Genomic DNA, 26,783 nt, shown 5'->3' with positions numbered 1-26,783 from the left:
ACTTGACCGATGTGGTCATCACTTGTTAAAACCAAAGTACATCAGAAAAAACTGATCTAACCCAAGTCAATACTTGGTTTGATTAAAAGGTGCTTGTTTTTTGGAAATCATTTGCTTGTCCTAGATTTCGGAGCTTCCTGGTTTTTCCCATTTTTAGAATGCTTATTGTATGAGACTGTCCGTATCAAGTCATTCAAATTTTCTTTCATTATTGTTTTTGTTACGCGCCGTGGTTAACTTTTTTGGACCTGTGCCTTAAATGTTTGCTCATTAAATTCTGAAATCGTTTGTGTTGCCATGACAGGTTGCACATGCCCACTCAGACCAGGCGAGCAATATGAGGCAAAGGCTTTGCAATGGCACCTCAGCAGGACAACCAACGGGAGCAGTTGATGCAGAGGCTAGCCCCTCTCTAAATATGCCTGCTTTACATCAGAATGGTCGACCAGCTTCAACGGAGGTTAAGTTGCCAATGAAAGAAACCAAGAAGACGACAGCAGAGGTAGCGGCCGAGGTGGCAGCTAAGCTTGATGCCTCTACCTCATCTGCCCAAATGCTGACTTCAGTCCTTTCTTCGCTTGCTGCTGAGGAAGCAATGAATGCAGGTCTAAAAAACAGTAGCAGCCAACTTGGGGGTACCTTCCCAAATCTCTCACCTGCTAAACGAATGAAACTTCAAGAGCCTATGGTAAATTCTGATGGTGCTACTGCATTCCTCCCTTCACCACAACTAGTTATGCCAAATCTTCAGCAACACCCTATGACTATTCAGCAACCATCAACCTCTAATATTCAAGGGCAGGTATTGGCTCAGCAACCTGCATACACATTGCTTCCACATCAGCAGTATTTTCAAGCTCACGGTACCAGGATGATGAGCCTGCCATATATCTACCCAAGCAGCACACAAACACCACCACCACCATTGCGTCACCACACAGTCTTGGCAAGACCTGCACCATTGGCACATCAGCCTAGTCCCCCAAGTTTCCAGCCTTTGCAGCCCCCTGCTATGGGTTTCTACAGCCAATCCAACCAACCAACAGGTAACTTAGGCCCTCGTTAGAGAATTTCCAGGTTGATACAATTTCAGAGCTGAGGGAGAACCCTTGTAACATATCTTCGGAGAAAAATCCATACTTTTTTAATTTATAACATGTAACGTGCATGCGACACAGTTCATCGTAGAATTGTAGAGAACAGTTTGAAATGGCATCATTTCATCTTCAATCAGAGTCTGAATCGTTTGTTGATGATCTAACTGATCTGCCTTTAGAGTTCTGTTCATCGTCTTCATCATCATTGTCTTTCTTTTCAATTATTCCTGAAAACAGGTTCGTTTAGTATGCACTACCTCTACATGCGCCTTAATCAAATAAAAATTATCTGTACCTTTCTTCAGAAGAAGACGCTCAAGCATTGAAGTTATAAAATCGTCCTTTCCACCGAGATCTTGAAACCCAACGATTCTGTCCACGGCAATTCCATTTCTACAATATAAAAATTATAATATTTATTTCCATTTTCTCTATGATATTGTAAAATCTGTCACAAAGATACAGATACTGCCCAACCCCTGAGTTCCAATTTTTTTTTGAACAATAGGATACAAGGTGATGGGCTTTTAATTTTTAATCAATAAAAATAACTTTTTGATATTTTTAATATATAAAACTATTTGTATAGAAATATTATTAAAAGCTATTAATATTTATTAAAATAATGCCCTTGTGTGTCAAAGTCGTGTTAACATGTCATAGCATGTCTGACTCATGTCATGGGTGACACTAAATGGTTAGTCACTATGACATACGGCTGGACAACGGGCAGGCTGGACTGGACCAACCCAGTTAGTGGATGAGATTGACTGGGTTTTTCATGGGTCAGGCTTGGTCAAGCCAGATCCATTGACCAACCGGGTCGGGCCTAATACAAAGCCCATGGACCTAATTTGGGTTGGGACGGGCTGGGTTACAAGTTATTCACATATTTGTGTGTGTGGGGGTATATATATATATATATATATATATATATATATATATATATATATATATATATATATACAAGAAGCCTGCAGGCTGGGCTGGCCCGACCCGCCATCTTGTCGGGTCAGGTTTAAGACTGGTTCGGGTTGGGCTTTCTTTCAAAAACTAGGCCCAATCCCAACCCGTGTTGTCCAGCCCTACTATGACAAGTGCAAAACCAAGAACAAATCTTTGAACCAATTACTCGAGCAACCCAAATCAATCCTTTCTGAATTGTGATCAGCTAAAACAGATCTAAGCAAGCATGTCCAGCTCTCACCTGAACAATATGATGCAAGGCAATGTCTTCACTGTAAGTTTGGCTACAAAGAAGGGCGCATTCTGCAAATAAGCATGTTCATAATGTAAAGTTTCTCTCAGAAGTGATAGAAGTCATTGTTTGCTAACCTCAGCATCAAGCTTAATGAACTTTGTATCAAAATGTCTCGGTGCAAGACATTTCAAATGCTTATCAACTATCCTGCAACGCATCAGACGAAGCTCTAAGTTTGAACAACTCGTCAACTTTAAAAAATGGCTACTTGAACCTGGAAACTTACTTGCAGCGATAAAACTCTCTGTGGTAAAAGTGACATATTACTCTTTCAGTTTTAGTGACCTCACCCAAAAACTCCCCTTCAGATATCTCCCTGTATTCCCCATGGCCCTGTCTTTGCAAAACTTGTCGTCTCTCAGCTTCACTCTGGGGGAAATGTACCAGATGTAAAATGTTCAGAAATGAATTATATTATACGAACAAATAATGCATCCGGTGTTTCTTGTTGGAAAAGAAAGCTTTACCTTGAGAGCTGCAATCCTGTCTGCATGTAATTTTTCTAGCTCAGGATCCTGTGATTACAAATCAAGTCATTGATGATTCTTGGTTCATCAAAGATGGTACTAATGAAGGTTCTCTTTACTTACATCCATTAACTCATCCAAATCAACTTCTTGATCAGCTGCAGCAGCAGCCGGTGCCTTCTCTTGAGCTAGCAATTCCTGTCAGAAGAGCACAATTCAAATAAAATGCAGCATTAAGGTCTTGAAATTTAGTAAAAGATCATACAATTGTAGATGCAGTAAATAGTGAATTCTTGGTCCTTTTATTTATTCCCTTATGATAGTCAAAATCAGGTATAACCTTTGATAAGGTGTTGATCCTGTGGCCCTTAGGATGGTGTGACACCCTTAGTTAGGGCAGGGAAACGTAACAATCCAGCCATCACATTCAAGTCAAAGGCCATAAAAACAATATAGCATAAACGTCTACGAATATGCTGAATTTTATCTTTGTTGGATGATATCATCCCAAATGAGGCATGCCATGAAGGAAAAGCTGAAAGTAATCAAACGTGTTGTGTCAGAATACAACCAAATACGTCATCTGTTTTCAATGGTAACAGTTATATGTATCCTTGCCTATGATAGTTATTCTTGATTTTACAATTAGCTTAACAATGCATGTCACCCCCGTTCAACTCCACCATTTGAACTTGAAATTGTCATGTTGAACACTGAGTCGTATAATTCAACATTTAAATCCAGCACTGACAAAAGAAACCTTGTCATCAATAGGTGCAGATGAAGGTGCCAGCAGCTTGATCATTAGAGATTATGTTTTGTGTTGATCATAACATTGTCATCAAGATTTGTAATGATTAAACCAATTTCTTGAAGAGTACACCATGTGAAAAAAAAAACTTTTATGTTGATCCCCATTTCATAGCCTGCATGTTATATCTATAGTTAATCATCTGTTTTTAATCCTCTTCCAAACAGACAATCTGGTTTGGTTAATCCCTTCTAATGTCCTTTATCTGATTCAAAATTTGACTTCTAACAGAATACTTCCTCCTACCAACTGCAGCCCATCATGCATTTTGATTAGTTGCCACCACTGAGCCACCTTGAGCTTAACAGTTTGATAACTATGGCCACCAACACTTGTATTTGAATTCTTCTTTCACCAACCTGTGCACACACCCCATTCCACGGCAATGAGGCCATGATCTAAAATTTCCTGGCCTCAGTAACCCCAACCAAACCCTAGAACCTCTGAAAGAATCATGTGACACCAAGAAACACTTTACTTCTTTAAAACAAGGTATGCTCCTTTCATTAGACTGGGTATATCATTCCCCATCTGATGGGATGTTAACTAAATTCTCGTTTATTTACAAATTCTCCGTACTTCCCCATGCTGGAATGGAACCCCTTTTCAAGCATTCTGCTTCCGTCCTCAACACATAGCATGACATCAGTCACCCCTCAACACATAAGACCAGGGTAATGGGTATGAAACTCCAAACCGAGCACTTTCGAAACATTTTCTGCAAACTCAACTCTAGTCCATAGACTAGCCGTCATTGAAATTGGCTATCTCCAAATCCATAAGTGAAAGAAACCATAACCAAATGGTCCCTGATATGCATGCAACATGCCTTTGATGATTGATGCCATAAAATCAAGACAACTCTAGAGAGCCCCCTGGCATGTTTATCACAAAATCCCAGCATTTATCAATCAATCCCACTTTAGTCTCAACTACTTCAAATATGTTGAGTTTGCCTTCATGCAATAGGTTCACAGAAAAGAGTCATCAATGTTCATCATTGAGGCTGCAGATGTTCCACAAGCCAACTCCCATGAGGAACTAACAGTGTGATTCCCCTAAACCTACTTCTATGCTCTAGCCAATCCTTGAAAGAAAATCCCCAATTACCTCCTGTGTTCCTACATTTGATGCACCCCTATTAATGTTAGCCACCATCTCTATCAACTTTAGTTCCAAGTTTTTAATAAACTCAAAGTAAATTCCCACCCCGAGAAGATGAAGAAAATGATAAATGGGCATATCACAACCCTTCCTCCCTCCCCTAGGCATCCAAGACTGTTGGTGCATCCTCAAGAGAGTACAATTTCTTCATACAAAACATGCTTTTCCTAAACACAAGCACTTTTCAATTATCCAAGGCTTCCCATTTTCATCAACCCTCTTAATGAAAACTTCGACAAAACAGTACACTTCTATGGACATATGCCATACTCCAAAACCATCCACTTGATATGCTGAATTTTTGGAGTTTGTTCTGCCATCCCATGTTCCTCTCTCATGAGTACCATTATAGAGGTTAATGTCCAATCTCCATAATGAAATGAAGTGGTTAATGAGATCAATGAATATCTATAGGAGGATGACAAAGAAGCCTTCAACTTAAAACATGCCTCTCCAAAAAGTATATTGCGTCTTGGGCCCATCATCACATTAGTTCTTGATATCAATTTAATAATCAGGTCAGATGTTGTTCCAGATCTGGAACTAGTCTCTAGTCCTAATCTAGATCCAGACTCAACATCCACCGTATTGGGCCAATTCAGTTTTTAAGTCCAAACATTGTTTTGTTCCCTAAAAAAAGGTCAAAAACACATGTTTAGCAAAAAAAGAAAAAGATCAAAGAACCTTCCTTTTTTGACATGCCCATTCTTCAAAATAATCTAAGTGTGATCTATAGTGTCTCCTCTCTGCAATCTTGGAAGGGACTATAGAAACCATTAGACAAACAAAGCCCAACCATCAAGCATAGATCCATTCACTATTGAGAAAACATCAGCTGGGGTCTGCGCCACCAACCAAGCTCCTTGTATCAACCTAAGTCACAGGGATTCGGCCAACCAAGTGCCGCACCCGCATCGATGCGGGTGCGTGTACGGGTGCAGCACCCGGTGCGATCAACCCAACCCTGGGTGCGGTCAACGCACCCAGGGTCATTTCTGTCCAATTTTTGGACCTTAAAAAAAATACGCCTGATAAAATGGCTGCGGAGAGGAGGATTAGCTGAAGCCGAAGCCGGCGACGACTGAAAAGAAGTGTGTATTCACGACTGGGTTTGGATCTTATCCAAACCTAATTTGAGTTCATCCAATTAGCACTCTAATTAGCACATGTTCATTAAAGGCACTAATGGCATATTGTAATTTACATTTTTTGTATGATGAGTATTTTCGTACCCTAGTAATTGTAACAGCATGTATTTAATGGGAAGCCCAATACAACAGTCGATCATTGGGAAAAATTCTGCAGCTTTCTTTTCTCTCTCTCCCATTCGGTGGTGTCTACTCTTGTGTATGAAACAGGGAACCACAATTTCTATCATGGTATCAGAGCAACAGATCCAAGCTTAAGGATCTTCTTCCTTCATCCGGTAAAGCCTCTTCCCACTCTCTTGCCTTCAAATCATCTCTCCTGCCTTCAAAACGAATCAATCAAATCCTTCAAAATAAAGTATTCTTCCTTTTCTAGTTAGCCTACCTGTTTCTCTACATATTTATGTTTCACTGTTTGCTGAACAACCTACTTATTTCTCTACATATTTTTGTTTCACTGTTTCCTTTCTATTTTCTTCATGTTTCCCTTTTGACTTGTCGTTGCACGTGATCTTATATGTTAACAGCACAAATACTCATGCAAGATCAGATTCACATCATTTGATCTTTGTGTGATTCCAAGGCTTGAATAGGGTCACGTCAAATATTTTTTACAAGTTGACTGCATATCAGATTCAGATCTTGGAGTGATCCCAGGTCTGTCCTGATTAACTAATATTACACTAGTTGATCTTTCTCTATCTTCTTCTTTGTTTCACACTGTCTGTTTATATCCCAGAGTCATAAATCCATATTCCCTCATATTCTGAAATTACACACGTTAATTTTAAAGTAACGTGTCTCTTTGATCAAATTCTAATTCAGAACAGGTTCTTGGTGCATAGTTTTGGTTTTCTACCTCAGTTTTATCATTCAAATAGTAAAAGAAAAAAAGAAAAAGGAAGGCTTGCAGCAGAATTTCTGATATTAAGTTTATGTTCTTATTTTCATTGGATTTCAACTGCAATTAGGTCTTTGTCGTAAAGTCATTTTCTTAATTCTTATCTCTTCTTATATTTTTGGTTTCGATAGAATATGGACTCATTTCCCCACTCTCAGTCTAGTCTTTCCTCAAACTTTCTTAGTCAACTCGTGTATGAGAAACTGAACAATTCCAATTTTCTAACTTGGAAGCGACAAATCATTCCATTCATAAGAAGTCAGGACCTTTCTGGACATCTGGATGGCTCTGTTCCTGTTCCTCCAGAGTTCATATCACAAGAAGCAAAGAATGGTGAGGGAGATCTTTTTATTACCTATTTCAGAAATCCAGAATATGTATCCTAGATAAAGCGAGATCAGGCGTTGGTTGCCTATATCACTTCTACATTATCACAAGAAGTGCTTGTGGTAATTCCAGATGACTGCTCTGCAATGCAATTATGGCATCGATTGGTTCAAACATATTCTCAAGTTTCTCACGCCAGAATATTATTTTTGAAGAAAGAGTTTCAAATGTTAAGAAAGGACTCCATGACCATCATGGAGTACTTGAAAAAAATGAAGACCATTACAGATCAGCCGGCCATCGTGGGATGGGAAGTTAGTGACAAAGATATGGTGCAGCCTATGTCACATGGGTGCGGGTGCGGGTGCGACACGGGTGCGGCGCGATTTTAAAATTTTTGGACACGGGGACTCGGCTATATATGTAAAGCCCGTTAAAAAAAAATTTGTGTCGGACACGTGTCAGACACGTGCCCTGCACGCGTCGAACACGTGTCAAGGTCGGTCCTGTAATGAAAAGAGGCGGAAGCACCAATAGAGCAAATGTCACTCTTAAAGAGTGACCACTAAAGCCAAGAACACAAACACCAAATGTGCACACACAAAAACTCTCAAATATGGAAATGACTTAAAGTCATAAGTTGGATATTATTGAAGAAGAGAAGAGAGAGGGGTATAAACCCATACATTTAAGAGGGGAAGACCTCCTCTATTTATAGAGGAGGGAAGCACTAAAGGAACCACAAGGCGGGGGGTCCCTTGTAGTCGTTGGGAGCCCCAACGGTCAGAAATCTGACCGTTGGAGCCCCAACGACTACAAGTGTGGGGCCCCCTTGTGGTCTTTACAAAAAAGGAAAAATAAAGAAAAAAAAGAAAAGGAAAAAGGGAAAAAGAGAAAAAATAAAAAGGAGAAAAATACATAAGTGGTTTTACAAGAATACCCCTATCGGGTATTTATCTAAATGAGAAATAATATATATATACATATATGTATATACATATACTTATATATATACGGATGTATATATATATAAGTATATATCTATATATATATATATATTTTAACACGCCCCCTCAAACTTTACGGGGAGAAGACCGAAAGTTTGCTAAGGAGGAACATAAATCGTGGAGTTGGAAGCGCTTTGGTGAAGAAGTCAGCCAGCTGATATTCTGAAGTAACATATGGTAACGAAATAGTCCCTCTGAGAAATTCGTCTCGAACATAATGGCAATCCATCTCGATATGCTTTGTCCGTTCATGAAAGGTGTGATTGCTGGCAATGTATATCGCACTTTTGTTATCACAGCAGAGCTTGGTAGGAGTGGAAATGAGAACACCCATGTCGGCAAGGAGACTTCTGAGCCATACGATTTCCATAGTTGTCATCGCCATAGCCCGATACTCAGCTTCAGTAGATGATAAGGAGACTTTCTGCTGCTTCTTACATCTCCACGAGATGAGAGATTCTCCTAAAAAGATACAAAGACCCGTAATTGAGATACGATCATTGGGATTGCCTCCCCAGTCAGCATCAGTAAAAGCAGTCAATTCAAGAGATGAGGAAGAGGATAAGAAGAGTCCCTTTGAGATGGTATTTTTGATATATCGCACAATTCTCATTACGGCCGCCATATGAACTGTGGTAGGTGCGTGCTGGAACTGGCTTGCTGCATGAACCGCATGAGCTATGTCAGGACGGGTGATGGATAGATAAGTGAGGGATCCAATTAATTGACGGTAGGGAGTTGGATCTTCAAGAAGAACACCATCTTCAAGTCTAAGTTTTGCATTGATAACTTCGGGAGTCTCAACTTTCTTTTCGTCAGATATTCCTGATTTGGTACAAATTTCAGCAGCTAACTTCATCTGAGATAAGATGTATCCACGTTCGGAATAAGCCACTTCAATACCTAAGAAATATCGTAAATAACCAAGGTCAGACATATCAAAGGTATCTTTTAGCATAGACTTAACATCATTTACTCCCTTTTTGTCATTCCCAGTGATGATCATATCATCAACATACAACAGAAGCATAATAATGGAGTCACCTGTTCTCTTCACAAAAAGAGCAGTGTCAGTATAACAAGAAGAAAAGCCTAAATTTATTAATACGTTACTAAACCTATCATACCAAGCTTTAGGTGCTTGCTTAAGACCATATAAAGCCTTTTTTAATTTCAAAAATTTTCCATTTAAATTCATACCTGGAGGTGGTTCCATATACACTTCTTCATTTAAATTACCATTCAAAAAGGCATTTTTAACATCAAGTTGAAAAATTGGCCATTTTTTAACTGCGGCTATAGCAATAAGAGCTCGAACACTAGTCATTCGAGCAACGGGGGCAAAGGTTTCATCATAATCTACCCCATACTCTTGGGCATATCCTTTGGCTACCAACCTAGCCTTATATCTTTCCAATGAACCATCACTCTTAGTTTTCACTTTAAAAACCCATCTACATCCAATGGGTTTCTTGCCATTGGGAGGATCAATGATTTCCCAAGTTTGTGCCTTTTTAAGGGCATTAAGTTCAAGTTGCATAGCATCATTCCAATGAGCATATTGCTTAGCATCATTGTAATGAGATGGTTCATGAAAAGAGTGAAGAGCAAGAAGACATGCTCGAAAATTAGGTGAAAAAGAATCATAAGAAACAAACCTATTTGGTATTTTAGAAATTCGATTTGACCTTCTTTGAGAAGTCTCTTCGATGGACTCATTTTGGGAAAATCTTTCAAGGGCACAAGGAGGATTCCTTTCATTCCTTCTAGAGTAGACTTGTATTTGTCTTGAACCATTTTCTTCTAAGTTTTGATCATCGCTTGGATGTTCAACAAGATCTTCATTAAGGAATTTATTAGGATCAATATGATCATCTTTAGGCAATAAGTCAAATAAGAATGAATAATCAATATTTTCATTTGGTTGGGGCGAAAAACCACTTTCCTCTTCAAGGAATGTGACATCTTTAGAAATATAAAGCTTGTTTTTAAGTATGTCAAAACATCGATATCCTTTTTGTTTTTCGCCATATCCCCAAAAAATGCATTCAATAGCCCTAGGGGAGAGTTTATCATTCTTGTGGGTTAAAACAAAGCATTTGCATCCAAAAATTCTTAGTCTTTTATAATCGGGAGACATATTGTAAAGTTTTTCAAAAGGAGAAAGATTTTTCAAGGAGGACGAAGGAGTTCTATTGATAAGATACGAAGAGGTTAGAACCGCCTCGGCCCAGAAAGATTTTGGAATGTTTCTTGAGATTAATAACGTTCTTGTAGTCTCTATTATGTGCCTATGCTTTCTTTCCGCAAGGCCATTTTGTTGTGGAGTGTTGGGGCAAGAACGTTGGTGAAGAATTCCATTTTCTTTCAAATAGGTTTGAAAATCATTGGACATACATTCGCCTCCCGAATCGGATCTAAGAATAGATAGATTTCCCAAAAATTGGTTTTTGACCATTGCATGAAATTCTTTAAAGAAGGAAAAAACTTCGGATTTACGACTTAGGAAGTAAATCCATGTGAATCGAGTAAAATCATCAATAAATACCACGTAATACGAAAAACCACCTTTAGACAAAACAGGGGAAGGTCCCCACACATCGGAATGAATAAGTTCAAATGGCCGAGTGGTAAAGTAACTTCTTTGTGGAAATGGAATAGCTTTAGATTTCCCAAAAATGCAATCTTTACAAGTCATGTGATTGTCTTTACAAGTATTGTTCAAAAATGGAAAAAGAGACATTTTTACAAAATTTGGATGGCCAAGTCTCTCATGCCATATTCCAATACTTTTGTCCTTTACAAGATTACATGATGGCTTAGATGGAAGAGTCAAAAAATCTATAAAATAGAGGTCACCCCTTCTATGGCCTTGCCCAATCAGCTTCCCTGACTGGAGATCCTGCACGGTGCAATCCTTGGGTGAGAAAGAGACTTGGCATCCATGATCGGTAATTTGAGATACGGAAAAAAGGTTTAAATTTATTTTAGGAACAATTCTTACTTTAGGAACAAAAAAGTTTTTAAAATTAAGAGATCCAATACTTTCAATTTTTAATGATGTACCATCGGCCGTTGAAACACAAGAAGATATAGGTTCGGAAAAAATGTTTGAAAGAGAATTTTTATGAGATGTCATATGAAAAGAAGCACCGGAATCTAGTATCCACATACCTGGAGGAGATGAAGAGTAGGCAATGGCGGCCCCGGATGTTGAAGGAGAAGCCTTGAGTAGATGTTGGAGAGCTTCGGAGATGTGATTTAGAGTTTCTTTGATATCTCCTTCTTTTGTGCAATCTTCCTTCTTTGGAGAATCTTCTCCAGCGGCGGCAACTTTTCCTTTAAGCTTTGGGCAAACCGGTCTTATGTGCCCCGGTTCATTACAATAATGGCATATAATCCCCTTTCTAGGTCCATAGTTATTTTTGTTAAAGTGGGGAGGTCTATATGCTTTAACATTAGATCCGGGCCTAGTAACGGCCAAAACATCATCACTCTTAATGCTCAAACCAAGCCGAGTTTCTTCTTGACATATCTCGGCAAGGGCGTCTTCAATAGGTAGGGCTTTGCTTCTATGGAGAAGAGATGCCCTTACTTGTTCAAATTCCGGGCGAAGACCATGAAGGAATTGAAAAAAGTGCTCCTTTTCAATTTGTTCTCTTCTTAGCTCAATATCTTGAGGAGCAACCCACTTAGGCTCAAGAAGAGCAAGCTCATCCCAAAGGGGGGTTAGAGAGCTAAAATAGTCCCGGACACTCATGTCCATTTGTTTGGTAGAACGGATTTTCTCTTGACAAAAAAATTGTCGAGCAAGATCCTTTTGGGTATACATACCCTTAAGGAAAAACCAAGCCTCATTGGCCCTTCTAAATTTGGCAATATTAGCACAATTTTTAAGATCAACATTGTTCATGAACCATGCCAAAATTTTGGCATGGTTACTTTCCCAATCCTCAATTTTGGATTGATGTTCATTAATGGCTTTGATGCGCTCATCGCCATCTAAAGCCTTCTCAATCTCGTTTTCAATTTTGGTGAGAACAAGAGAGGGTTCGGGAGTAGTTCCCATAACAAAACCCCAAAGTTTCTTACCTCTTAGGTGATTTTCCATCGCGGAGGCCCACATGAGGTAGTTGGACCCATTTAGCTTAAAAGAGAGCTCCACTTTAGAGTCACGTTCCATCGGCACCAACTATTCTTCTCTTCTTCAAAAAACTTTGAGAGGCACGCGTTCCAAGATGACAAAAGAGAAGCCCAATCACCAACCGAGCTCTGATACCATGTAATGAAAAGAGGCGGAAGCACCAATAGAGCAAATGTCACTCTTAAAGAGTGACCACTAAAGCCAAGAACACAAACACCAAATGTGCACACACAAAAACTCTCAAATATGGAAATGACTTAAAGTCATAAGTTGGATATTATTGAAGAAGAGAAGAGAGAGGGGTATAAACCCATACATTTAAGAGGGGAAGACCTCCTCTATTTATAGAGGAGGGAAGCACTAAAGGAACCACAAGGGGGGGCTCCCTTGTAGTCGTTGGGAGCCCCAACGGTCAGAAATCTGACCGTTGGAGCCCCAACGACTACAAGTGTGGGGCCCCCTTGTGGTCTTTACAAAAAAGGAAAAATAAAGAAAAAAAAGAAAAGGAAAAAGGGAAAAAGAGAAAAAATAAAAAGGAGAAAAATACATAAGTGGTTTTACAAGAATACCCCTATCGGGTATTTATCTAAATGAGAAATAATATATATGCATATATGTATATACATATACTTATATATATACGGATGTATATATATATAAGTATATATATATATATATATTTTAACAGGTCCATCGTGTCAGACCCAGACCCGAGCTCGAGCCCGACCCGCGACCCGGCTTCTCGAATTCTCGAGAAGCCGGTGTCCTTAAAAAGGGCACAGCATCTCGGGCGAGGGTCCAAAAACCCCTCACCCCTTCTCTCTCCTCGCTCGTCTCTGTCCCTCCATGCGGCCACCGACGCCGGCGACTCGCCGCGGGCCACCACCTTTGTCCCGGCTGATACAGACATCGACGGCAGCCGTCGGCGACCTTCGACAGCCGGCGACCGACGCAGATGGCAACCTCCGAGCCCCGACAATGCATCGCTCCTCCTGTCTGGCTATCGGCTGCGCCAGGGACCCCGACGCCGGCGACTCGTCGTCAGCCACTGCCTTCGTCCTAGGTGTTGCAGCCACCGACGATCGTGCCACCGACCACCACCTCTCTGCCTCCAAGCTTCGGTGACCCCCCCCCCACCGCTTCCTCCTCTTCCTCTGCAACCACCGACGGTCGTGTCGATGATCGCCCTTCCCTTCCTTTTTTCGTTTGTTGGCAGTGGACCAGAGCCACCATCGTGGGTGGCTCTGGGTCTCCCAGGAGGGTGGTGCCGAGCACCCCTCGTCGTCTCCTCTCTTCTCTTACATCGGTTGCCTCAGCAGACAACCCGAACACCCTGGCCGCCTGAGTTCCTTGTAGCTGCCGACCTTCGACTATCGGCGACCGTCACCACCACCTTCTCCCCCTCCGAGCTAACATCGGTGACTCGCCGCCGGCCACCGCCTCGCCTTCATCTCGGGTGCTGCAGTCGCCGACCTCTGAGCTCCGACGACCCACTGTCTCCTCTCGTTTCCCCTGCGACATCATCGACGACCTTCGACTTCCGGCGATGCCCTGTTCTCGGTTCCCCTTCCTTGGAGGTTGACACTGGTGACCCCGAAGGCATCCTCTCCTTCTCGTCGTTCTTCCCTGTTGTCGCGATCTTCTAAGGTAAAACCCTCTCCTTCTCCTTTGTGTAGGGTTGATCGACAGGGGGGTTGAGCCCCCTGTCGTCGCCTCTTGTCGGCAAGGGGTTAACCCCCCTGCCGTCCTTTTGGAGTCGATCGACAGAGGGGCTGAGCCCCCTGTCGCCGCCTCTTGTCGGCAGGGGGTTCAATTCCCCCTGTCCTTGCTAGGTCAGTAGGGGGGCTCCGCTTTCCCCTTGCCCTCCTTGTCGTGCTGGCAGGGAGCTCTGTCCCCCTGCCATTCGCTTTGGCAGCAGGGGGCTCCGTCCCCCTGCCATTTGCTTTGGCAGCAGGGGGCTCCGTCCCCCTGCCATTTGTCTTGTCGACAAGGGGTTCCTCTCCCCCTGTCCCTTTTGTGTTTTCTGGCAGGGGGCGAGGCTTCCCTGCTTTTGTGTTTCCCGGCAGGGGGCGAAGCTCCCCCTGCTCTCCTGCGCTTTGTCAGCAGGGGGCGAGGCCCCCCTGCCTCCTTTGGTTTCCCAGCGGAAGGGGGGTGAAGCCCCCCTGTCCTCTTCGTGTTTTCGAGCAGGGGCTTGCCCCCTGCACCTCGGTTGTTCTCCGGCAAGGGGCTTTGCCCCCTTGCCTTGTTGTTGTTGCTTATCTCGTGTTCCAACAGGGGTTGCGCCCCCTGCCTTGTTGTGGCAGGGAGCCTCTGCTCCCTCCCCGCCTTTCTCTGTTCTGACAGACAGGGAGCTCCTGCTCCCTGCCTCTGTTGTTGTTGCCAAGCAGGGCTGAGGCCCCTGCCTCTGGCACCCTTGTCTGCAGGATGCAGAATTCCTGCATTTGCCTCCTGCAGACAGGAGGTCTTGCTGCCTCTGTCCTTCTCCTGCAGGGAGCTGAGCTTCCTACCTGCTCTCGTGTTTGGGGTCTGATACCACTGCAGGTCTTACCGAACCCGCTTCTCGTTTATATTACGACATATACTAACATTCTAAGCTTTCCAGGTTAAACGGTGGATCTAGCTCGCCCTCTGTGGCTCGAGCTCTTGTTTGCTTACGCCGCCGGCGTACGAGGACTCGCAACCCCTTAAGGTAGGGGATTCTTGCGTGAAAGGACAATGAACAGATAAATGCTAAAATAAGGAAAGATAACTAAAAGAGGATGATATATGTATACGTATAATATATATACGTATGTCTTTACCCTCAAGGACGTGGTTTCACGAACCTTGTTCTCTTTACTTTCTTGCACTTTCCTTTCTGTTGTCGCCGCGCTATATGTGATCAGGCTTTTCATTCATGTCTTTACATTTCATGTCTTTTAACTCAAGGACGCGGTTTCGCGATCCTTGTCCTCTCTACTTTTCTGTACTTTACTTTCTTGTTGCCCCGCGCTTTGCGCCATGGCATTTACTTGTATATGTTTGCCTTTTTACTCCAGGACATCCTGGTCCTCTTTTACGTTCTCGCACTTTACTTCCTGCGTTTACCTTTATTGCCTCGCGCTTTATGCGCCATGGCCTTACTACTTACTTTTGCTCTTCGTACTTTACTTTTCTATTGCTGTGATGCTAGTTGTTGCACTTTTGTTTGTGTTCGTCTTTACCTTGTTGTCGCACTTCGTGCATATGCTTTGCTCGTGCATGTATTCTTATCTCTGTCGTATGCTCCCTTACTTGCTTACGCTTATCGTTTAATCGAGGTGCAACCCCATGCCTTGTGAGTCGTCATTTACACTTGCTTAGTCAGTATAGGATCTCATACTTCGTGAGTTGCTTGTGTAGTTGCCTACTTGTGTGTTTCGATGATCGATGTATGATTTCATACCTCGTGTGTAGCTCTACCGTTCTACCCTCGCGGTGTAGCTTCGCCCATCGAGTCTTGCCCCTTGATTTGTCGTTGTATTAGTATGTGCACGGGTTTGCCCTTTGTCAGCTTGCACTCTCTGAGTGTAGCTTCGAGTGTATAGTGTATATCGTTTTACTTGTCTTAAGAATCATGACACACACTTATGCACTTCGGTTCTCCAAAGATGATGGTCTTAGGTGCAAACCTATTTTCAAAGATGTATAGCTTTGTAAAGCAAAGATAGCGGATGGATCTCCCAAGTCGATGTATTTGAGAGAAGTGTGTTGCAACCTCAGTTCGCCTATCCGATACGACTCAGATAACCTTATTTAGGAGCTTGTGCACGAGTAGGGCGGGAATCCTATTGAGGTACTTGCATCATCGCTAGATCGGCGTTACATCACTTCTGATGTCAGACCTAGTTCTAGGCTTTCTGGTCCAACCAAGATAGTAGCACCTTCCTTCCTTCATGAAGGTATTGTTGTTGGATTTCTTACGAGAAATCCATGTACCTCCTCTTGTAGTTGTACTCTTAGTCACGTACGATATGTTTGGGCTACGAAGAGCAGAACGAGAGGTCTGTAGTAACCTCTAAAATGTGTATTGACACATTAAGTTAAATCCTGTTATGTTGATATTCGCCTAATAGATAGAATGCTTGCGATTGTCTAAAAGACCCGAGCACGATAAGTTGGAACTTGAATGAGTTCACTGTGGACTTCTGTAAAGCAGATGTGTTGGGGGATTTCCTGCGAGAGATCCTTACCCCTCTCATCGTGGTTGTACTTTTGAACAGGTACGTTGCGTACTACGATGAGTAGGATAAGAGGTCTATGTCTACCTCGAACGTGCAATGGTCCGTGTTTGAGATCACAAGAGATGTTTCTACCCTCGCTATGAGTTGACCCCTCTCATCGCGGTTGTACTTTTGAACAGGTGCGTTGCGTACTGCGGTGAGTAGGATGAGAGGTGTGTGGTTGCCTCGAACGCGCAATGGCGCGTATAATTTACCTAAATAATAATCATGCGCCTTCACAGGCAAGATGCTCGAATGGGTCGAAAGACCAGAGCATGTAGAATGGGACAGCGGTTAAAAAACCCTCCGTCGTGCTCATTCGGGACGGTTCATCAAGAGAGATGATGGATGGTACAAAACTCCGAAGGACAGTCATTAATGGCAATCTCGGGCAAAGATCTGACTTCCCCAGTCATCGAAGGTTAGGAGAAATCTTTCAGGCCACTTCTGCAGAAGTTCGGATGTGCATCCATTGGGCCTTTGTTTTCCTTTGGAGATTTACTCTCTTGGTCACTGGTCGTCCCCTTAGGAGCGGACTCAGTCAGTTATTCGAGGTATAATAAAATACATAGCATAATGAACCCCCGAATCGATTCTGACTGTTTCTACGTTTTGCCTTGTGCGTACCCACAACGACGGACTCATAATGAGACAAGATATAACTTATACACATGATCATAAGATATGTGTGTTGTGACGTGAATTGATTGCTTGCTTGCTAGCTCGGTAGTTTGGTACGCTACTCGTTGAGCTATGTACGTCTGTCAAGGCGTTACTCTAGTTGGTTAAACTGCTTACGCAGTTCCTTGCTTAGTAAGAACTAGCTTCTTATGCTAGTTAAATGCTTATTCATTGGCTTGCGTCTCTTATGTTTTGATGTGATTGCAACTAGGACTGATGTAGCTACTTGTCGATGGACTGAGCCATCTAATGGTAATTGTATGTATGGCGAGCATTGTTATGAATGTTTGTCTTATTCAGTTGCTTTGTTTGACTAGTGGATAGAGTTAGTTACTCTTCACCTATCGTATCTGTTGAGTTGCTATAGTTGCTTGTTTAGTACTATGGTTTTCACTATTCTTGTATGTAGATGTTAGCTTTACTAGAGTTTTGCTTACTCCACAGTACTTTTGTTAGATCTGCTAGTCTTGCTTTTCTTGCTTGATCTAGCGATTATCTTACTTATTGTAGCCTTTGTTTTTTCTTGTCTTTTGCACCCCTACTAGTCTGTTATGAGACTGACCCATTCCATGGGCAGGTGGTGAATAGGTTATACAGCTTGCGATGGCACGATGACGTGATGCATTCAAGGCGAGACCCCTTTCCTGACGTTGCGCTCCTGGGACACTTTTGGTCAATGTGGTATAAAGTTTCTTTGAAAGTATTTATTCTGATTAGAACTCTGGATTACTAAAACTGTATTACTAAAACGTGGTTCTTTGTATTTCAATAAAATATATATTTGAGTTGCAAATCGGTTTATAAGGGAAAGGTTGCATCTGTATTGTAATGCGCCCGAAGTCTAGGGACTTACTATTTTAAACATGATTTTCCGTTGAACTCCAGTTTCGAACTCTGATAAATAATCGATTTCAAAGCTTTCAACCTTTTTCATAAAAGGTTTCAAGTTCATGATTTTGGGGCGTTACAATATATATATAAAACAACAACTACGCCTTCATCCCAAAACAATTGGGGTCAGCGATATGAACCAAAAAAGAAATTCATTTTGGGTCTTCCACATGAATCCTTTTCCTCCAATCATTTTTATCCAATGCCATGTCCTCGGTGAGGTTCAAAGCATTCATATCCTTTCCTATCATCTCCATCCAAGTCTTCCTAGGCCTACCCCGACCTCTTTTAACTAATATATTTTCTCATTTCTCCAACCTTCTAACTGGAGCATCATTAGGCCTTCGCCGAATATGTCCAAACCACCGTAAATATATATAAATAAATATATATATATATTTAAAAAAAAAGTGCAAAGACACAGCACAGTCACAGTCTGTGACTGTGCACAGCACAGTCCACTGTGCAACCCCCCCCCCCCCCCCCAAGATTTTTTTTTTAATTTTGTAGCCTAGAAAATTTAAAAAAAAAATCCAAAAAATGGACCAAAATGATCCTGGTGCGTTGACCATGTCCAGGGTCGGGTTGACCAAGACTGAGCCGCACCCGTGTTTGTGCATGTCGACGCGGATGCGTCGACCTTGGAGTCGAGTCCGTGTGACATAGGGTGTAACAAACTTTGAGTGGGCTGGGATCGGATTATCATATGATGGTTACTTCCTTATTGTGTTTGTCAGAGTTACCAGCCTTTGAAGATCTTCGTGCCAAGCTTTTGCAGTATGAGATGACCCTAAAGGGATTTTCTGAAGATACTCATTCTCAAGGTGGAGCACACGCTGTTCTTGCCACAGGAGTTGCATATGGGCGAGGTCGTGGTACATATGATTTTCGAGATAGAGGGAGTCAAGAAAGAAATGGACAAGTCAGTCGTGGAATATTACCTACACCTAATATTCCTCCCAGTGGGCAAAGGCAAAGATCAATACCGACCTGTTTTCTATGCAATAAAACGGGGCATATAAAAGCAAATTGTTGGTTCAATCCTCAAAATAAAGGTAAACGGCCAGAGACAAGCAAGGGGTCAGATAAATTGAAGAACAGTGACGAAGTCAAGGAGTTGTTACTCTCTGCTTTAGCTGAATTGAACTTAAAGCAAAATGATCAGGGCACGTGGTATATCGATTCTGGTGCAGCCACTTATGTCACTGGTGATGTTGGTAAGCTCCTAACTTGTGTTCCCTATGCTGGTAAAAATAGTATAGTCATTGGAGATGGGTCTCACCATCGTATTTCCAACATTGGAAACTCTGTCATACCTATGTCTACTTCTTCCCTTGCTCTTTCAAATGTCATTTATGCTCCGAATATCAAGAAAAATATTGTTTATGTCTCTAAGCTTGTTGATGACATCAATGCCTTAGTTGAGTTTACTCTTTTTTCTGTTCGTGTCAAGGATTTCCACACGAGGGAAACGTTCGCTGAAGGAAAGCGACAAGAGAATATGTACGTGTTTCAAGAGAATCCTTCCACTTTGAAGCTCGCATCATCATCTTCTTCAGTTTCTTCTAAAAATGTTTTTAGCCTTTCTGAGTGTAATAAGCCAAATCTTTGGCATGGTCGTTTGGGTCATTGTAGTAGTCGTTTATTGAAAAGCTTGCTTCTGACAGTCTTATTCCCAAGTCAAGTCTAAATTTAAATGTCGATAATAAGAAATGTTCTAGTTGTCTTCAATGTAAGAGTCATGTCCTTCCATTTCATTCTATTAATAAAAGCCTTTTGAAATTATTTGTTCTGATGTTTGGGGTCCGGCTCCAGTTCCCTCCATGTCTCGCATCAGGTATTATCTCATTTTTGTTGATAGCTATTCTCGGTATACATGGATCTTCTTTATGAAATGTAAGTCTGAAACGTTCAAGTTATTTCAGAATTTTCATTCCTTTGTTCAAAATCAATTCTCTGATAATATCCTTTGTTTCCAATGTGATGGAGGGGTGAATTCTCCTCAAATGACTTTATTAAATTTCTCTAGACAAATGGACTACGTAGGCAAGTGTCTTGTCCTCATACACCTCAACAGAATGGGATTGTTGAACGTAAGCATCGCCATATTGTCGAGAGTACCATGAGCATGATGCATGATAGTAACCTTCCAGTTACCTTCTGGGCAGAGGCCTTTCATTCAGCCATTCATATCATAAATCGATTGCCCATGAATATCTTGGAAAACAAATCACTCTACCTTTCCTTACATGGTGTTCATCCAAATTATCATGATTTGCGAGTATTCGGGTGTGTATGTTATGTTCATGTTGACAGTTCAATGCGATATAAGTTTCAGGATAAGGCCTTGAAGTGCAGATTTGTGGGGTATGTTGATGATTATAAAGGGTACAGATGCTATGATCCCGTGGGCAAGCGTATCAAAATATCCAGGAATGTTGTATTTGATGAATTGAATTTTGATCACAAGGTTGACACCCTTCCTGAAATTGAAGTTTATCACCCTTGGTTGAACTCTGACCTCTTCTCTAGTGTTAATGATGTTTGTCCTTCAGAATGTAATAAAAGAGATGAGAGAAACATGTCTGATGATGCACAGACGACTCAGGAAAGTGTCATTTTCGATCCACTCTTGCCTCCTGAAAGGTATAAAAGCATTGTTTACTCTCGACGTGAGAAGGGGATTCTACATAATTCTAATCAAGAGATGAATTCTTCTTCAGTTCCCAGAAGATCCACTCGACCCCGATATCCTATTGATAGATGGGTAAGTTATGAGAATTTCAATATGGATTTCCAACTCTTCTTAACCTCTCTAGGTAAGGAAGATCAGCCCACGACTTTCTATCAAGCAGCAAATTCTAAGCGATGGATTGAAGCTATGAATGAAGAAATGGAGGCTCTTCATGAATGTGGCACTTGGAAGATTGTTTCCAGACCACATGATCGAAATATAGTTGGGTCCAAGTGGGTGTACAAAATAAAGTATAAGTCGGATGGTATTATTGAGCGATATAAGGCTAGGCTAGTTGCCAAGGGATTCACCCAGGAGCAAAGACAAGATTACGATGAGACCTTCAGTCCGGTTATGAAAATGGGTACTATTCGAATCATACTATCATTGACTATTGAACATCAGTGGATTATCAGTCAACTGGATGTAAAAAATGCATTTTTACATGGAACTCTAAAGGAAGAAGTGTACATGGAACAACCCACTGGGTATGCAGAAGGGAACTCCAGAGAATATGTGTGTCGATTAAAGAGAGCTATATATGGTTTGAAGCACGCCTCTCGATCTTGGTTTGACAGTTTTTCTCTTGAAATAGAGAAATATGGTTTTAGTCGTTCGCTTCTTAATCATTCACTTTTCATATTCAAATATAACGACACAATTACCTTATTATTGATATATGTAGATGACATAATCATTACAGGTAACTCTGCTGAACACATTGAGCAGGTCAAAGAACTCCTGAACCACAGGTTCAAGATGAAAGACCTTGGTAAACTGTGATATTTTCTTGGAGTAGAAGTTGACAGAACTATTGAAGGCATGACACTTACCCAACATAAGTATACCATTGATGTTCTAAGCAAAGCAGGTATGAAAGATTGCAAGCCTCTAAGCACACCCAGTGTACTTCATCAGAAACTGAGTTCCAGAGATGGCGATTTGTATAAAGATCCTACAGGATATCGCAGGATAGTGGAGATGCTTCAATATCTCACTTTTACTCACTCTGATATTGTCTATTCAGTCAATCAAGTATCTCAGTTCATGTATGAACCGCGTATTGGACATATGGAAGTTGTTAAACGTATTCTTCGATATTTTAAGGGAACTATTGGGGATGGTCTTTTGTACAGAAAGAGTATGAATGAACATAACATGCATGAACTTCTTGTTTACACAGATGCAGACTGAGCAGGAGATCCAAATGAGCGTAGGTCAGTGTCAGGATACTGTATTTTCGTTGGCCTAAATCTTGTCTCTTTGAGCAGTAGAAAACAAAGGGCTATTGTCAGATCAAGCATAAAAGTTGAATACAGATCAATGGCAGTTGCTACAGCTTAAGTAATATGGATTAGACATTTGTTGACAGAAGTAGGAGAATCAATATCTAAATGTATTCTCCTATGTGACAATCAAAGTGCCATCAACATGTCATTCAATCCTATCTACCACAGTCGTGCCAAGCATATTGAAATTGATCAACATTTTGTAAGACAGAAAGTCGAAGAGAAGGAAATTGAACCAAAATTTGTTCGGACTACTGATCAAGTTGTTGACTTGTTTACCAAAGGGCTTATCAAGGACCGATTCTGGATGTTGAAAGGCAAGTTGTTCATGGTTCAAAACCATGTACAACTTGAGGGAGGATGAAAAGAAGTGTGTATTCACGACTGGGTTTGGATCTTATCCAAACCCAATTTGAGTTCATCCAATTAGCACTCTAATTAGCACATGTTCATTAAAGGCACTAATGGCATATTGTAATTTACATTTATTGTATGATGGGTATTTTCGTACCCTAGTAATTGTAACAACATGTATTTAATGGGAAGCCCAATACCACAGTCGATCATTGGGGAAAATTCTGCAGCTTTCTTTTCTCTCTCTCCCATTCGGTGGTGTCTACTCTAGTGTATGAAACAGGGAACCACGATTTCTATCAACGACCTCTCCGTCGGACCTCTCCTCCTCAGGTACTCTCTCTCACTCGCTCTGTCTCTCTTCTCTCCATCTCTCACTCTCAATCTCTCTGTCTTTCTCACTATCGCTCTCTCTTCTCTCGCTCTCACTTACTCTCACTCGCTCTCTCTATCTCTCCATCTCTCCATCTCTCTTCTCCCCCTATCTCTGTCTCTCGCTCTATCTCTTCTCTCACTCTCAATCTCTCTATCTCTCGCAGCCGGCCTGGGAACAAGGTGTTGACCCCTTCGTTCCAGCCTGGGTCTCACCTTGATTGAAATATTATTATATTTATTTTCCTTTTCATACTGTTTTTGTTGGAAAAAAGTGTTGGATAGCAGAAAAGAGTGCTTAGAATGCAATATTACGAGGATGTTAAACTCTAAATGAATAAGGTGCAGGGTCTATCTCTATCCTACCATGAGGCATGCCTCTGGAAAGGTTTGGAGCAAATTTGAACCCTTGACATGGCAATAAATCCTAGGCCAGCTGCCCTATTTGTATTATGCATTTTGAGCAGTTCTGCAGAACCGAATATCTCTAGTTGTTATAAGTTAATTTTTAGATGCTAGGTAAGATACACTTACTACAGCTTGGTTTACCAATATGAAGATGGTGAGCATCTTTGTGCAAATGAATGTTCTTACAATGTAAGTGTAGAAGAGTAAGAAGCTGGGATTCTAATAGTGGTACTTTGTCGCATATTTGTATCACCTTGAATACAAAGAAAAATGTATTTTTTGAAAAAAAAATCAGAAAAATAAAAGAAAAAGGAAACGTCACTTAGGTTCAAATGTTGTTGAAGCATCCCTAGCTTGACTGTTTTAAAAATCATATATTAATAGAACTGGATCTCTTTAGAAAAAAGATTTCTTCTCATGGAAGCCTGTTTCAGTCCCCTTACAAAACTTTCATCATTGGATTAGCCATATACTTAACATGTTTCAGCAATTCACATGCCATCATCATCAACCAATACAAGTCTTGGATAAGTATCTCCAGCTCCAAAGGTTTTTTACTCCGACAACATCTAGGGTTCCTCAGAAAATGTGGTATCTCACAATGTAAATCCTGAATCCTTCCTCTTGCTAATACTACAGAATGTTCTTGGTAATTATGGCCAATAGTATATCATAGGGATTCGGCCAACCAGGTGCATGTATTATAGATGCATTTATCATGGCTTGTTGCCAATACTTATTTGATTGTTTCTATAATATATTTAGGTTGATTTAATTATGGTGTTAGTTTTTATGATGTAGAATAGAATTATAGATTGTTAATTTGATTTATTGCATGCATGATGATGAATTGATTTGATGATATTATGATAATTGTTTTTTATTTCATTAGTGTTACTAATGTTAACTGTTAAAACTAAAAATTATATATATAGAATTTTTTATATTTTTGCCACACCCCCGCACCCAAGTTTTTTGAAAGTTCCGCACCCGCACCCATGTGACATAGGTATATGTGAAAATCTCTACAAAAAGAGATTGTGTGTAACACCACAATACAAGAAATACAAAGAGTGCACAAAGGCACAAAGGAGAACTCTCACAAGTGCACGGATACACATGCACAAAAGCATGAAACAAAATTAACTTCAATTCATAAGTTCCCAAGAGGGGCTTTACAAAAGCATTGTTATTGCATATGCTCTCACAAAAAAGGATATGTTTACAAGGGCCACTAAGGCCTATTTATAATGCAAAAAGAAGCCACAGGGTGCAGCTCAATATGACTGTTGGAGCTGCACCCAAGGTCACATTTGTGACTGTTGGGGCAGCTCCAACAGCTATATGGAGCTGTCCCTTTCACAACAGTCAAAAAGAAAAAAAGTGTAAAAAGAAAAAGGTGTAAAAGGCAAAAGTAAATAAAAAAAGAAAAAGTAAAAAATGTGCCCATTAGGGTGGCTGACACCTATTGAGTAAAAAGACTGAAATACCCCTGATGGGTATTTCAGTTTACAGTTAAAAGAGACATAATATTTTAACAGGGCAGCTTGTTTTGCTATCCTCCCCAGAGCTAGATGCACAACCAAAATGGGTTTAGGAAAGATAATACCTCGCGACCGATCACCCACCCAAGCTAGGATGTCCCAAACTCTATCTAGTATCAAATTTTAGTATTTGAATATTTTAGAAATCACTTTCGTCCATTCTACAGACATTGGATGATCTCCCTTATCCTTCACACAATCTACCGATTGAACAAGAGATGGAGGGAGAAGCGAAAGAAAACAAGACATACTGATCAATTGACTCCGTCCAACATATGTTTGATTGCATCCATGAAGTGGCATGGGGTGTCCAGTATAATGCACAAGACAATCATGATAGGCACATTGTCTGTGTGGCATAGCTGATCAACAACCATTAAAATTCAGGCAGGGAGCGGCAACGAATTTTTGATGATTTGATTTGTTCTATGGTACCGAGACATGTCATTTTAACCTCTGTACCCGCGTTGACACTGGGACACACCATTTTACCCTCCTTGCATACCAGTTTGTATTCAATTTATAATTTATAATTATAATTTCAGTTTATAACTTTATATTTTCAGTATATAATATATATTTTAGATATAGCATATATATTTAGATTATATTCAGTTTATTTTGAATTTATTTTGTATTTATGTGATATTTAATATATATATATATATATATTAAATATCACATTAATACAAAATAAATTCAAAATAAACTGAATATAATCTAAATATATTCAGTACCCGCACCAGGTGACATAGAATCTGTTATTAGGCCTCTCATGTCTCATTATCAGCCGAACAATATCTTCTCCATCCATTATAGAAGACACATTCAATATCTCATGTTGATTTATACTTCCTCTTCATTGTAAATGATAAGAACACTCTCTTAATGGAAAGCATAGTACTATCATCAAGGTTGGGTGTGGCATGTAACCACGGCCATGATTATGAACAACCGATACTCGATTCCTAGGCCTTGCAGCATCTACATCTAACCTGTCATCACAGCAACAATCCTTTCTAACAATGGCAAAAAACAATAACAACAATGACATCATCACCATCACCATCATCATCATCACCATTAATCATGATGGTTGGAATGGTATCCTGACCTTTTAGTTCTTTTATAAAGAAAACTATTGAAAATAAAAAAAAAAAAGGTTCACTGCATGCAAACATGATCGATGGGAAAGTAGTAACATTATTCAACTTGTTCGAGTTAAAATCCAACCATTAAATATGCCACAAGTCGTGTATGAAAAGGTAAAAAAAGAGAGGAAACAATTAAGCAGATGTTGACCAAAAACAAGCAATGTAAAAGATGATGTTTACTCTACATTAAGAATTAGAGAATATCGATAATAGGAATTGTATGCTTCCACGACTTCTCATCTATGAATCGGCATCTCATCAAGATCTCATTTTGGCATTTTATTAAGGTAAAAATAAACAAAAAATTAGAGGGACAACAGCATCAAGAAAATTGGATGGGGGTGGGGAGGGTAATATTGCAAAGCTTTTGGTTTTAAAGAGAGAAAAACGGTGAAGAGAAAGAAAACCTTTTGGTAGTCGCGAGCTGCTGCAGCCATTACATTTCCGAAAGCCAAACCAGACAACGTTGATCGAACCGAATCGGGATCCATCTCTTCTTCTTCTTCTTCTTCTTCTTCTTCTTCTTCTTCTTCTTCTTCTTCGTTTCTTGCCCTTTCAGATCCGCCTGTTCAAGCTTTTCTACAGTATTACGGACCAAAAGAAATAGCCCCAAACGATGCACTCAACGGGTCGCACCCTGGACCCGCTGGGTCCAGACCCGGATCTGACTCTCAGGAGCTGCTGTGCTGCCTCTGCCCTTGTGAGTTGTGATATCGTTCAACTGAGTTGCCCACGTGTGAAACAGATCGGGTCTAGTCGGACCTTCAATACGGACCCGGCTATGATTT

General features: G+C 40.8%; 1 protein-coding gene across 1 annotated transcript; it reads right to left on the bottom strand.

Annotated features, from left to right (window-relative positions):
- Window positions 1–1,078: 1,078 nt before the first annotated feature.
- LOC149846963 (thioredoxin domain-containing protein PLP3A-like) lies at window positions 1,079–26,560 on the bottom strand. Its single transcript, XM_089998233.1, has 8 exons — window positions 26,403–26,560; window positions 2,949–3,023; window positions 2,826–2,873; window positions 2,585–2,727; window positions 2,433–2,505; window positions 2,305–2,366; window positions 1,393–1,490; window positions 1,079–1,324 (listed from the first exon to the last, which is right to left on the bottom strand). Exons 1-8 carry the CDS (start codon window positions 26,484–26,486, stop codon window positions 1,227–1,229), a joined length of 681 nt encoding a protein of 226 aa, XP_089854359.1. The 5' UTR covers window positions 26,487–26,560; the 3' UTR covers window positions 1,079–1,226.
- Between the last annotated feature and the right edge of the window lie 223 nt (window positions 26,561–26,783).

Source organism: Nuphar pumila, chromosome 2, assembly GCF_984573655.1.
Source record: "Nuphar pumila chromosome 2, dmNupPumi1.hap1.1, whole genome shotgun sequence".
Classification (NCBI taxonomy): Eukaryota; Viridiplantae; Streptophyta; class Magnoliopsida; order Nymphaeales; family Nymphaeaceae; genus Nuphar; species Nuphar pumila.
The sequence above is the reverse complement of the archived record's forward strand: the minus strand, read 5'-3'. Positions and strand labels throughout refer to the sequence as shown.

Excerpts from the sequence above, each read along its gene's own strand:
- LOC149846963 (XM_089998233.1), bottom strand. The coding sequence starts at position 26,486 with ATGGATCCCGATTCGGTTCGATCAACGTTGTCTGGTTTGGCTTTCGGA. Across the intron at positions 2,874-2,948 it reads ATTTGGATGAGTTAATGGAT|GATCCTGAGCTAGAAAAATT; the intron begins GTAAGTAAAGAG and ends TTGTAATCACAG. Across the intron at positions 2,367-2,432 it reads TCATTAAGCTTGATGCTGAG|AATGCGCCCTTCTTTGTAGC; the intron begins GTTAGCAAACAA and ends GCTTATTTGCAG.